We start from the raw sequence: 14,509 nt of genomic DNA on the forward strand, positions 1-14,509 counted from the left end.
CTATTTCCCCAAAACAGTTAAGCAAAACAAAAGCTTGATTGAGACTAATTGTACACACAACTGTGCAAAAGTAAATAGAAGAAAGTAAGATTTTTTTTCTTTTAACTTTAACAAGATACTTGATCAACTGCTGTTTAACCTGAGTTTTCATTTAATATCTTTATTTTCATAGTTGTAGTAAATGTATATTTTGTTTTTGGGGATAAACTTTCTTTCCTCTGCATCACTTCATGTAAATCTTCCCAAGATTCTTTGAATTCTTCATCTTTAGTGTATTTCTGTCACTGTTTAGCCTTTGTGCCAGTGTTAACTTTGAGATTAAAAAGTACTAATAATTTACAAGCTATTATGATTTTTCTACCACCTGAAGTCCCTTTGAACCACACTTTTGAAACATAAAGTATACTTGTAGAGATAAATTATTTTTAAAAATCAAATCAATATTTTAAAATTTTTTCAAGGCACAGTTGCTTTGGAATATTGTTAGATAGATTCCCCCCCTAATTTTCTCTTTCCTAAAATTTTCTATCATTTTCTCTCCCCCACAAAGAACAGTAAAGCTATACTTTAGCACATTAAAAGCTATGCTATTATCACTTTGAATAATTTTGGCATAATTTAATAAAGAAAAACATTGCATTCAAAAGTTCATAGAATGAATATTCAAGCTAAAATGTATCATTTATCACCCCATATAATTATCAGTATCTTTTTATATAATTATCAGATTATTATCTAAAATAGTAGTTTGACTATAAAGTTGAAAAGGCAAAAACATAAAGTCTCTTCTTTTATTCTGTGTACTATAGAGAGATACAAATAAAGAGGAAAAGAGCCCGTATCTTAAGTAACTTTTGATCTAATTTGAGTTGGCCAATATCTATATTTTTAAATATGCAAAAAACACCTTTTAAAAATGTACAAATTAATATAAGGTAAAAAGATACTTAAGGACCACACGAATAAAAGTAAAAGAGTGATCAGAAAGTAGGAGGTAAGTTTTGAAAGAACTATAGGGACATCCCTGGCCAGGATTGGACAAGGAGAAGGAATGTCAGGTGAAAAGAATAGCATGAGTATAGGTATAAACGTGGAAAGGAGTCACTCACAGGGTAACAGCAAAGGAGCAAGCCAATCGGGAAACAAAAAGAAGTTGGGGAGAAGGGAGAAGGAAAAAGTCAAATTGGCTGAATAAGAACAAAAAGTAAGGATTTTTTGTGTGATTATCATTCTTTCAATTAATGGCACAATAGAAACAAATATTTTACAAGCATTCTTTAGTTAGCATTTTAGCTCATCTCCAAGTAACAATGAAAATAAATAGTAAAATAATATTTTAAGAAATGAAAAAGTATGATTGCTGGTGATAGCTAATTAATTTAAACAAGTAAAGAATTGTCACCTACTAGCCCTAAAATGTTATTCAGACATTAAAATGAGATTAAAGAACTGAGTTCCTTGAAGAAAGGAATGTGGGATATAGCAATTACATTTACCTTGAAAATTAGCATCATCTTAATGGTAGCAGGAACTATCTAAAAAACCTTTCCATGTGTTTCCAGAATCCATATGACTAGTGAAGATGGCATGCACCATAAAGACAAGTGCTTTGATAGTACAGTAGGCAAAATGCTCCTATTGAAACAATAGCTTCAGAAACCACGTGGGCTGCCAGCAGTTAGCCAGACTCCATTTTTGGAGGGGGGGGATGGACACCAGGCATCTGTTCAGGGACTTTTTCTTGCTACTCCCAGCCTCAATTCAAGCATAGCTCAATTTCAGGTCCAAAGTATCAAGTCTCCCTTTTAGAAAAAGTTGAACTGGTAAATCTTCCTCACATTTCTAGTTAGTGAAAAAACTTGCTAAAATGTGTGTAGTGATATCATCAAGTCACCTGGCCAGCCCTATTCTTGTCCTGAACTGCCATGATTACTCATTAATAACATGAAGTATAATCTGTTCATCCATCCTCTTTTAACGTTTACCTTTAAATGTCAAAATGTTTCCTATGTGGATTTAAATTTATATCATGATCCTCTTTTCATATAAGATGATGCATATAATTCAATCATTAATGCTGTGTCATCAACCTTACATAAGTAGTTTTCACTTACTATTATTAAATAATGTCTAGACAGTGAGCATTTTTATATGTGATATTAGCTAATTTTTTCCCATTTGGCACAGTTCAAAAATGCAATCTGTCAAGTAACTAAATGTTCCTAAGCCAATAGAATTGTTACTTGGCTAAATTTGTCAAGAGGGAGGCAGAATTATTCAGTGCATTTGATTGGTTGATTGTGTAAGGAGTCCACAGTTTTCTATAGAAAAGCATCTGAGCAAGACATTTTAGCTAATGAATCAAAATCAGATATGTGGTCATTATTGGCTGATTATTACTCCATCTGCTCTATGCTAACGTGAAAATCAATTACTGTGTCTCTTTCCCACTGACAGCGTATGTTGATCGGGCTGGCAAGAGATCTTCGAGGGATTGCCTTTGCACTGAACACAAAGACCAGCTACACCATGCTGTTTGACTGGATGTATCCTTATTACCCTATGACAATACCAGCTCTGTGCACAGAGGGGTACCAGGCCCCTTGCATTAGCTTAATAGTATGGCACAGTAGGGAAGAGGAAACAAAGCTAAATGAACTAATGTGTAATCAGCTAAAAATTACAGCACAGTGGCAGCAGTGCAGTTAACTGTGAATACAGCATTTGGAAAGACAGCGCAGAGAAGTCACTTTTTTTAATGATGACTTAGGAATCACACCTAAAAATAATGGTTTATGTGTGTATTAATGTGGAAAACCTATTATATATGTAACATAGAAAAAAAGAGAACCACTACTTATTTTTTAAAACAGGATTAAAATTTCTGTTTCATCTCAAGCAGAAGCCTAGGAAGAAACATTTTATCTCATGATGACTGTCTAGATATTAACTGCTCATGTTCAAGATTTTTATGACCATAAAAATATTAAGAAAATTAGAAAAAGGAAATGATCAGGAATTCCACTGGATTCCTTTGCCAATTCCCAGCATTAGTTTTGCAAAAAGAAAAAAACAGCAGAAATTCCAAACAATAACTGATAAATAAATTCCAAAAATAAATGACATTTTACTTTCAATCATATGAAGATATACATACCTTTGATGCATATTAATATCCTCATTATTTAAAAAATAAAGTATATTGATATGAATATTCGTAATTTATACTTTTAAAACATTTTCTCAAACTTCTCTGGCTACCCAAATTGCAAAAGAAATTATTTAATTTAATCAGTCTTCAACCACAAGATTATAGTTATAGTTTCACACAAATGATAAAAGATTTAGTAATACTCTTGAGTGTGTTTTCAATAAAAATACTACATTTTTTAAAATAATTTAATTCCAGAAGTGGCTTACTTTTTTTGGTCTGTTATCAAAATGTTTTGTAAGCAATATATTCATGTAGAAAAAGAATGATAAGAATTTTTCCTTATCCTTGAAATATCATGTGTATTTGGACAGATAATATGCATGTACAGATAATGTACATTCTGATACAGAGAAGTTTATGACATTATCTTTGACTCTGAGGAATATCCTTAAATTCTCTTTTTCTTTTAGTCTTTCTAAGTAGGCCAGCTACAACAGTCTTAATATTTAATAACTAATGAACACTTTGATTTACTTCAAAATATTAAATCTCTTTTGTCAAGTATAGAACTGATATTGATCTTAAAGCAAAAGTCAGATATAAAGTATCTAATATTGATAGTTGACTATTTGGTAGCATTAGCCAAGAGGCATATTTTCAAACAAATGGACCTCTAAAAAGCTATTAAATATCTATACATAGTAAGATCCTTCCCTTAAGCTTCAAGAGTAGAAAGATAACTCATGACAGACAAAATATTGTCCATAATACCCAGCACATTGTTTTAATTCGTTTTTTTAAATTAAGCTTGCATTTGATTTCCTCACTAAGGTGTTGTTGTTGTCGTTGTTGTTGTTGTTGTTGTTATTGTTATTGTTTGGGTGGAGGGTGGAAGGGTTTTGTTGTTGTTTATTTTTTTTTAACCTTGGCACTTTGAAATTTAATTTTTGTCCAGCAGATGGCAAACATGAGCAGAAAGAAATTCTTAATACTTGGTGTTTATTTTTTTGACTGAAAACCATTGTTTCTCAATTTTGCCATTTTTTGGCCTTACTTTTGTTATTGTTAGGGTCAGGGGTCAAGAGTGAAGTGTCATTTATGCAGAAAGCTGTGCTAAATTGCCAAATGAGTGATTTTGAACCTGCCTTGGTTATACTAATTGAGTTTCAGTAGCAAATCAGGCTCCTTGGAAAAAGGCCAAAGGCTTTTCATAATTGTATTGACAACAAAATGAATATGATAAATGGTGTTCATTCAGTTGAGACAAGATTTATAGTTTTCCTTTGGGCAAGGGATGAAGAGCAAATATTTATAATAATAGGAAAATTTGTTTAAAAGTTATATTATTTGATGATTTGAAAAGCGTTATTAAAATATTTCCAAATACTTTAAGCAGTTTCAGGTGATAAAGTACAGGTTCTGCCCAAAGTATTCTAGTAATGCAAAATGAATAAGTATATGACAAAAAAAAAAGAACACTACCTGGATATGAAAGTCATTTATTCTTCCTGAAATATTGATATGTCAAACCGTCAGTGATGATTCCCACATTATTGCTATGGAAAGTTTATTTGTCTTTTATCCACAGAAATGTGTGTTCTTTAATTTGTTATATAGTCTTTAGCATGCAGAGGAAACATCTTGTCAGAACATGTCATTTTACTGTAAAATCGAAAGACTTTTTATTAATAGAGGTTATTTGATAAATGCTGGTTAAGCTATTTAATTCAGAAACATTTCTTGAAATGTTAGATTACTAGCCGTGTTGCACAAAACTACACTGCTCTCACTCTGTCCTTCTAAATCTAAATCACTTGAAACTGAATAAGCACCATTTTGTTAAATTGTTTACACAGCTCAATAAGTATGAAATGTCTGACAAACTTCAATGATTCTCAGATAAAACATTGAAGCCTTACCTCTCTTGAATATTCATGAATATTCAGAGTCATAGTTGAACTGAGGCAATGAAGAATCAAAAGGAAAATTGAAAATGAAAGTCAAAAGTATTTATTCATACAAATGGAATTTCTACCACCAGAATTTTTTTTTTGGATTCTCAGAATCTTGCTATAAAAGCAGCCAGCCTGCCAGAAGTTTTGATCATCATTAGTATAATTTCTGGATCACCTGAAGAAATCAGGCTTTGCACTCTTTAAATCTTCTTTCTCCCACTTTGGGAGGTGCATCAATATTCCCTTTAGCCAATTTTTTTTAAAGTAATATCTTTTGGTTTTGTATCGCCTACATTTCCTAATACATCTCTCCCTTTTCTCACTTCCACAAAACAATCTCTTATAACATTTAAAAGGAGGAAAAATAATAGTTCAACAAAACTAATTGACAACAACAAAAAAAAAATGTCTTAGCAACATATGCAGTACTTCTCACCTATTAGCCCTCCCTCTGCAAGAAACTGGTCAAACTACTTCCTCGGAGAACAAGATCTTTAGTTTTGCAGCATTTAGTTTCTATCATTTTGTTATTGTTCTTTCCATTTATATTTCCATAATACTATATATTATTTTCCTGATTTTACTTAATTTTATCAGTTTATATAAGTTTTCCCATGACTGTCTGTATTCGTCATGTTCATTGTTTCTTAAAGAATAGTAATATTCCATTGTATTCATGTACCATTTTTACGGTCCTTTTAGCCATTCCCCAGATGGCCTTTTATCAGAATTCTAATTGGAACCTTGAGCCAGATCAGTCACTCCCCTTCCACTGTATCCACCACATTCCATATTCTTTCCATATCCCTATTATTTTATACCAAATCCCTTTGCAAAATCCTTTATATACCTGTTATCTTCTCCTGTACTCTCATCTCTATTCCTCCCCCAAAGACTTGCCTACTTCAGTTTCACATCATCCTTGTCTTCTTTTTAACAGCAGCTATGACCTAACAGAACAGTTAGGTCATTTGGAATTCCTTTTTAATATAAAGATACTACCCTGCATTCTCTGGATTTTGCTCAACCATTCTCTTAAGTAGAATGCAAATTTTTATATGCTAATTGAATATTGAGTAAAAAATAAATCAGTGGACTTATATTCTGATTTGTATTATATTTACCTATTTACATGTTTATCATCAACATGAAATTATAAGCAAGGATTATTTTATTATTTATCCTCTCCTTATTGCATAGCAGGTTCTTAATAAGCATTTTATTATTTATGACCAACTTAATATACTTCCCTATATTTAATAAATAATGCCTACATAAAACGATAAAGAGGAAATGACATAACGTTTCTGTACTAGTAGAATATCTCACAACATAATTAGGAAACAGAGCACACAGTAATAAACATACAATGATAAAAAAAAGTAGCCATTTATTTAGCAAATAAGTATTAAATGACTATGGAAGCATATACAGTACAAAAATTAGTAAGGCATGGACCCTAAAAACCTATTGGGGAGAGAAAAGAAATAATATATACATAAATATCGGGGCAGCTAGGTGGCGCAGTGGATAGAGCACCAGGAGGACCAGAGTTCAAATCTGGTCTCAGATACTTAACACTTCCTAGCTGTGAGACCCTGGGCAAGTCACTTAACCCCCAGCCTCAGAAAAAAGGGGAGAAAAAAAAGAACATATACATAAATATCAAATAATATAAAGGTTAAATGTGACTTTGATACTTTAATGTTCCTTGGCTCTTTTGATTTACTCATTATGGCAGTTGATTTATATTAGTTAAACTGCAAAGGAAATAGAATTAATCTGTGTCAATGTCTATTCTTTTATCCATTTCCCATCAACAGTTTATTTAAGCAGGTCAGACTGGAGTTAACTCAATTTTATTATTTCATTTTTATTTATCTAAAACTATATTTTTTAATGTTCTAACAAGTCAGTAGACTTGGTTATACACAAATAACTGCTATAGCTATGACTTCACCATCAGTAAATAATTTCCTTTCTGTTAGAATGTGATTAGATTTATTTTTCAATATTGTTATTTGGTATTCTGTATACTCATTGCTTTCCAGCTCTTTTCTTGAAGAAAGTATTCATAATATATAATCATGAGGCTTCTGGTTTTCCTCTCAGTCTTTGGCCTTAAGTCTTGGTCTCTTTCCTTACTTCTGAACTATATTTTCTAATATATTTTTCATCATCTTTCTCTGTGCCCACTTTCATATACTCTATTGCATTGGAATTGCCAAGTATTAAAGTATATGTTGATTTAACTATTATTGACATCTTAGAATTTCTCTATCTCCTCAATCTCACAAGAGAAATTGACTTTTAAAAGCTGCAGCTGTTTTCATACTGATCTTTTTGTAAATACTTATCATGAGCATTGCAATATAAACTGACAAAATGTCCCATGAAGATATGTTTTTTGTTGCCTTTGGATACATAATACAACCAACTTTGGAATCAGAACTTGTGAACCATCTTTCCATTTAATTTTTCTCTTTTGGTTTCAGTCACATTGAGAATGTCAAAATTTATATAATTATCCTTGGTAACTGGACAAGGATCTCACATTTAGTATACTAATGATTAAGTAATATTCATAGATTAGTTACAATGATTCTCAGTACCCTCTTCCCCCTTATTTCTGCAGTATAACAAAAGTAGCACACAACTGAGAGCCATTTTATATTTTTCTTTCTTTCATGAATTTCTGTGGCCAAAAAAATTTGTCACTGAGCAGCCAACCTTCCAGTTATGAAGCATTCATGTTTAATTGGGCTCTTCTCCACAAAGTAGACATAGTCTTTTGCTACAAAACTCAGAACTTTTCCAGCATAGTAATAACTAACATTTAAAACTTTAAAGTTTGCAAAGCATTTGATATACACTATCTCATTTGATTCTTACAAGAATCCTATGAGAGATGTGTTATATAATTGTGTGTTTCTCTGTGTGTGTATCATCTCCATTTTACAGGTGAGGAAACTGAGATATAGAGAGCTTACATTACTTATCCATGATCACACAGCTAAGTAGCTGAGACAAGATTTTAACTTGAGTCTTTCAACTCCAAAATTCTGCCAGAATCTGCCAGACTGTATTCTACTGTCATAATCTTTGAAAATCCAGAGTGACCTCCAAACTACAGGAGACATAAAAGTGAGATTTGTGGATATGTATAGGAGAAGCTCAAATAAGGTACTTTAGAGGAAGTAGAGGTGATAGCAAAATAATAGTGGTAGTCAAACATAAGTAACTGAACAATTAAAAATAATGGTTATAATAATGAATCTGATTTTTCAGTGAGTGAATGAATGAAAAAACATGTATCAAGTACTTAATATGCACCAAATCCTTAACTCCTTGTATTTTTTTAACATAAAATACACATTTTGTTTTTGGTGAACATAGCCCAACATAACATCTACAAGATTTATCTACATAAAATAAGACCAATTGTCCAAATCACATATACTTATCTATATCATTATAATATTCCATTGTACCAGTATAAACCTGACACATGGTAGACACTTTATAAATATTTATTGATGGATGGTTCATTTATGTGAAATTTAGTGTGTGAATATTTTCATCATAAATTCAAAATCCAAATCTTTAAAAGAATGAAACATTTTTTTCATTTTCTTACACCTCATATCCATAACCAAGTTGTGTCAGTTCCATCCCCACTACAACTCAAATGTATTCTCTTTTTTCTGTGTCCACGGTTATTACTTTAGTATAGACTTCCATAACTACTTATCTGGAGTTTTTGTAGTTTCCTAATAAGTTTTCTTTACTTTCCTTATTCCAATCTATCCTTCATGCTTAATAACATTTTACATGTACTTAAAATCATTACACACTATCCTAAAGATCACCAGTAGTTCCCTTTTTCCTTTTGAGTCAAGTTCAGAATACTTACATCCTGTACTCCAGACTAATTAAACAACTTTGTCCCACAAATCCACACTGTGTTCTCAAACATTTATACTTTACAGTCTTTCCAAAAGCAATCAGCAGGTGAATTTCTGTCCATCCTTTAAAGTTTAATTCCAGTGCCACTTTTTTAGGAAACAAATCCACCTACATGGTAATGATCTTCTTTGTAATTTTGTATTTTCTCAGAACTTAGCACATAGAGTATGTACTTAACAACCAAATACTAGGCAGTAGATGTGATTATTGTGCTTCATATTTCACAGACTGATTATTGTGCCAAATAAGTCTTCCTTTTGACCTATGGGACACAGATATAAGATACCATTGTCATTTAGACCTTATAACTTACTGATCCCATATCCTTTGAGAACAGTAACTGCAGGAGTAGTGATTTGTCCCACTTCAAGTGGCCATCTCTGTGATGTGACATGCAGCCCTTGGCTCTTGTAACATCAGGTATCTTTTAATGTCAGCAGATTCATTGAGAAAAAAAATAGCTTTAAAATGCATCTGGTCTTGCAAACTATTTCTGTTTTTCAAAAGTTTTTTTTTTTCCCAATTGAAGAAATATGTTTTGAAAACCTACTATGTTCAAGACAATGAGGTAGTACAGTGGATAGTGTGCTGAACCTAGAGTGAGGAAGCTGAGTTCAGATCTGACCTCAGACACTTATTTGCTATGTGACCCTGAGAAATTTCCTCATCTGTAAAATGAGCTAGAGAAAGATATGGCGAATCATCCTCTTTGCCAAGAAAATCCCAAATGGGGTCACAGAGATGGACAAAACTCATAAATGACTAAACAACAAATGTACAAGATACTGTACTATGCAGGGAAGATGCAAGTGTTGAAGCTAAAAATTTCTGTTAAGATAGAGTTTCTGTAGAGTCATATGAACCAATGAAGACTCAACAGAACCAAGAGAATATTGTACACAATAACAACAAGATTATGTAATGATCAACTGTGATGGACTTGATTTTCTTCACCAATGTGGTGGGTGATTCAAGGCAATTCCAATAGACTTGAGATGGAAAGTCATCTGCATCCAGAAAGAGAACTATGGAGATTGAGTGTGAATCAAAGCATAGTATTTTCACCTTTTTGTTGTTGTTTGTTTGCTTGCTTGTTTGTTTGGGTTTTTTTCTTCTTTGTGGTTTTTTCTCTTTTGATCTGATTTTTTTTATATAGCATGACAAATATTGAAATATGTTTAGAAAAATTTAATATATTTAACCTATATTGGATTGCTTGCTGTTTTGGGGGGAAGAAAGAGGAAAAATTGGAGCAAAGATTTTCCAAAGGTGAATGTTGAAAATCATCTTTGCATATGGAAAAGTAAAACAGTATTTTAAAAAGAGAGATAGAGTTTCTGCCCTCAAGGAGCTTACAATTCATATCAACATTATTAAATATATACAAATAAATATAAGATATCAGGAAGTGATTTATGGAGGAAGTAACACGTGAAAATAGTCTTTTAAAAAAAGAAAGGGGGTGTGTTTTAGATATGAGAGTTAAAGAATGAAAAAGGTGTGACAGCTGAGAGCCAATAGAAAATAGGATGAGTATATGGGGCCCAAGTTAAAAAGGCAGGGATAACAATATTAAAAGAGAATGTGCCTTCAGGCCTTTCCTTTTTACCTCCAAAACAGCTACTTCATTAGCTATACCTCTAGTTCTATAAGTCCATGAATTCTTTGACTTTTTTCTGGTGTCTTCACAAATCTATTGTAAACCAACTTCAAGAGAAGTGGAAATTTTTATAATGAATACACTTAAAAATCAAGTACATGAGGAGATATCCAGCAGCTGTGCATAAATAAGGGGGATATAGAAGAGGCACAGGAGATGGAATGATATATTTGAAAAACAGCAAAAGAAAAAAAAGACTAATTTGACTGACCCTAGAGTATCTGAAAGAGAGGAAATAAAATGTAGCTAGAAAGAAAGGCAAATTGAAGCCAGTTTTTGAGGACTTTTCATGGCAAACAGAGGAGTTTGTATATGATCAAAGAGGCAAATGGGAGCCATTGAAGCTTACTGAGCTAGAGAGTTTCATGGTCAGAACTGTACTTTAATATATCACACTGGCATTTGTCAGGGTAGATTAGAGAGAGGGAAGAAACTTGAGGTAGAGAGATTAAATAGGCAGATATTATAATAGTCTAGATGAGAGGCTTTGAGGGCCTAAACTAGAATGTACACTCATTACCCTGTATAATTTTGGCCTGTAATCCGCTGATCCTGCTCAGTTTTTTAGTAGACCTAGGCGACAGCAGTTACATTTACCTGTTGATAAGTAAAATGGGCATTTTCCCTTATAAATTCAGTACCTCCACTACATTAAAAAGAAGGCTCCTATTGGATAGAGTGGCTTTCACAAGTTGATTATTGTGCTACATGCATGTACATGAGCATCTTCCTCAGAGACTCCACTTTCCTCATATCACAAGTTTAGTTCTCTGAAGGCAGCTATAAAATTAAACTTCTAGAATGCTTTCAGATCCCCAACCTGTAACCTGCATCTGGCATTCACACTGAAGCCCTTTTGACCTTTCTGCTTAGTAGGTCTCTACTCCACTTTCTAATAATCAGTCATTTTCTTAGTGGCAGTCACCTCTGTCAGAAGAATATTAGAACTGGCACCAGTCTCATTCCTCACAGAAAGGGTAGCATACCTTATATCCACCAGCCTTTTCCCATGGTGAATGCTCAGTTCACTGAAAAGATGATGTCCTTAATTCCTTCCAGGGTATCCCAAAAATATGCATCTGTTAGCCTGTCCTGTTTTGGGGCACGACTGTCTCAATCTCTTAGTCCCCTCTCAATTGACCCTCTCTAAACATGCCTTATTAATTATTTCATTCTTTGTATATGTATTCCCCAGACCTAGCACATAGTAAGTACTTAATAAATAAATGTTTGTTGATTGATTGAGAGATTGAGATGTATTCTTGCCAATGATTACTGAGTTTGTGCTTTCACAAACCTGTGTAAAACATTTCCCCCACCTAAGTTTATCTAGCACTATCTCCGGATTCTTGGCCATCAGGGAATGAGACAATTCTAATAAAGCAACTAATTAATTGCAACTGGTTAATTCAAGGGGAAAAAAATCAACCAAATACTATATTTGCCATTATGTAAAATAGACAAAACAATCATGTTGATGACATTTTTCATTTTGCAACTCTTTATCCTGATAAGATAACAATCTGTCATCTCTAACCACAAATATGAAAGGCAATGGCCTTTGTTCTTTTTATGGAAGGGTGCTGCTTTTGAGCATTTGGAGATTTTCTGTATTTTAATTGTGGGTATTTTTATGTGAATTACTCCCTGAGGCTTTATACCAAAGACTACAGTTAAAAGGAACAAAATAAATACATCAACAGATATAGTCAAAGATGCAAAATCTGATTTCAATATGGCAGGATAAAAAAGAATTATCTTTTGATCAGTTCACAAGAAAAAAAAAAGATATGCTTGAGATCATTGAAATTAAGAAAAAAAAAACTATCCTTAAGATTTTAAGATAATGAAATGAAGGTTTGTATAAATTCTCTGGAGTCTTTTCCATTTTCCCTTATAACTTCAACCCCTCCCAGAGGTGATCTATGTGATCATATATAACATGAACTAGGCTTAATCAACTCTTTTAGCAAAAGCACTCAGAAAATGAAACCTTTGGATTTTTTTTTTTTAGCTATCCAGATAAATATTCCCAGAAATCATTAACACAACCTAACTGGTGTGGTTTTTTGTGGGGTTTTTTTTTGGTCAATTTCTTCACTAATATCTTTTTGCTTCAGTCTTATTTGGCCTAGACTGTAAGCTTCTGGGGGGAAGGGACAGCATGATCCATTTAGCTAACATTATATAAGTTTTATTCACATCAGTTTGTTGTTTTGGAATTTTTTTTTGATGATGTCAGGGACCATGAGTTTATTTATGGGCCAGACCTAGCTGGATGAATTGATTTTTCAATTTGCCACGCTTCCTTTCTTTTAATAATGCAGGCATGTTTTTGTTTGGCCCCCTAGCAAAACTTGGACTAAATTTAAGAAAACTTAAATTCACTTGATACCTTACTAGATTGTGGTAGGAATAGAAGCATTTTTGCCAAAGATAGGTTAGAATAGTATCTTATACATAATATGTAAAAATAGAGAAAATACAGTTTGTGTAGAGAAGCAGCATAGTATAGTGATTAGAGGACTGGCCTTGGAGTTTGGAGTTAGGTTTAGGTTATTTCCTTTAGGCTTACTAATTATGTAACTATGGGCACATTCCATGACCTTTCAGTGCACTAAGCAGCATGCTCTAAGACTATACATTACAGAGAATGCATTGGTAGAAGAAACATTCACACTGAGAGTTCCTCACAATATAAGTGTCTTCAATGGCTGTTCCCCATATCTTGCTCTTTGTCCATCCTCATCTTTGCCATCTACTTCCCTCGCTTCCTTTTTTGCCTCACCTGAAGTCTCATCTTCTGTGAAAAAGCCTTTCCTGGGCCTCCTAAATTTGATTGTCTTCAGAGATTATCTCCAATTTATCTGGTATAAATCTGTACATATTTGTTTGCATACTGTCTCCCTTAGTAGACTATGAACTCCTTGAGAGTAAAGACTTCATTTTTATTGAGGCAGGGGATTGGCCTTTTTTTGTTTCCCCAGTGCTTAGCACAGTGTCTGGCACATAATTAATTGCTGGACTGATGAAATCATAGTTTGAAACCAAAGAAATATTATAAAGTATCATTTGTATTTAGGAAATTGATTTAGAACAAATACTGTTGCCCCTAAAAAGTTATTTAATTGGAGGTAATGGTACTTATTGACATATATATTCTTTAACTTCTTATATAAAAGCTACTCAGCATACCTTCCTATTCTTCAGAAGGCTATTGAGCGGTGGTATCAAGAACCTGAATGTACAACTCCCATCCTGAAACTAATGGCAGAACTAATGCAGAACAGGTAAGAAATAGGAGTAAACTAATGACTGTAATTTGCAATCTATATATTTTCTATTTTATATCTTTGTTAAAGTTGAAGTTTAATGTGTACCTACAGTGAAAGATGAGGATATTCTCCTTCTTGTGTCTTTTGCTTATTAAGAAGAAATATTTTGATTAATTAAATTATATTAATTTTTCTAATAAGCATTCATACATAAAGCCAAGAAAGGTCTCTTATACTGTGAACATTAACATTTTCCAGAGAATAGAGATTGGCAGGGGGGGGGGGAGAGGAAGACTGGTAATATAGAGATATAAAACTGGAAGAAGTAGAGGAAGGAACAAAGGAATAAGGAAGGGAAGGGAAGGAGGGAGATAAGGAAGGAGAGATGAATGGAGGTTAGAAAGAAGGAATGTTATAGAAATTAGTCATTATTAGTCGTAATATGACTCCTAAGAAGTTCAAAATGAATATGTGTAGAAATAAATACTACAGGTAAAAA

At 32.8% G+C, this 14,509-nt stretch overlaps 1 protein-coding gene across 1 annotated transcript in view; it reads left to right on the top strand.

Moving 5' to 3' along the window:
* The window catches only part of RANBP17 (RAN binding protein 17), a 328,697-nt gene that overhangs the window by 258,663 nt on the left and 55,525 nt on the right, over positions 1-14,509 (top strand). Inside the window, exons 20-21 of the mRNA XM_074292053.1 lie at positions 2,458-2,546; positions 13,918-14,025. Coding sequence (XP_074148154.1) covers positions 2,458-2,546; positions 13,918-14,025 — 197 coding nt within the window. The remainder of the gene's footprint in view (positions 1-2,457; positions 2,547-13,917; positions 14,026-14,509) is intronic.

This window comes from Sminthopsis crassicaudata, chromosome 2 (assembly GCF_048593235.1).
Source record: "Sminthopsis crassicaudata isolate SCR6 chromosome 2, ASM4859323v1, whole genome shotgun sequence".
Taxonomy (NCBI): domain Eukaryota; kingdom Metazoa; phylum Chordata; class Mammalia; order Dasyuromorphia; family Dasyuridae; genus Sminthopsis; species Sminthopsis crassicaudata.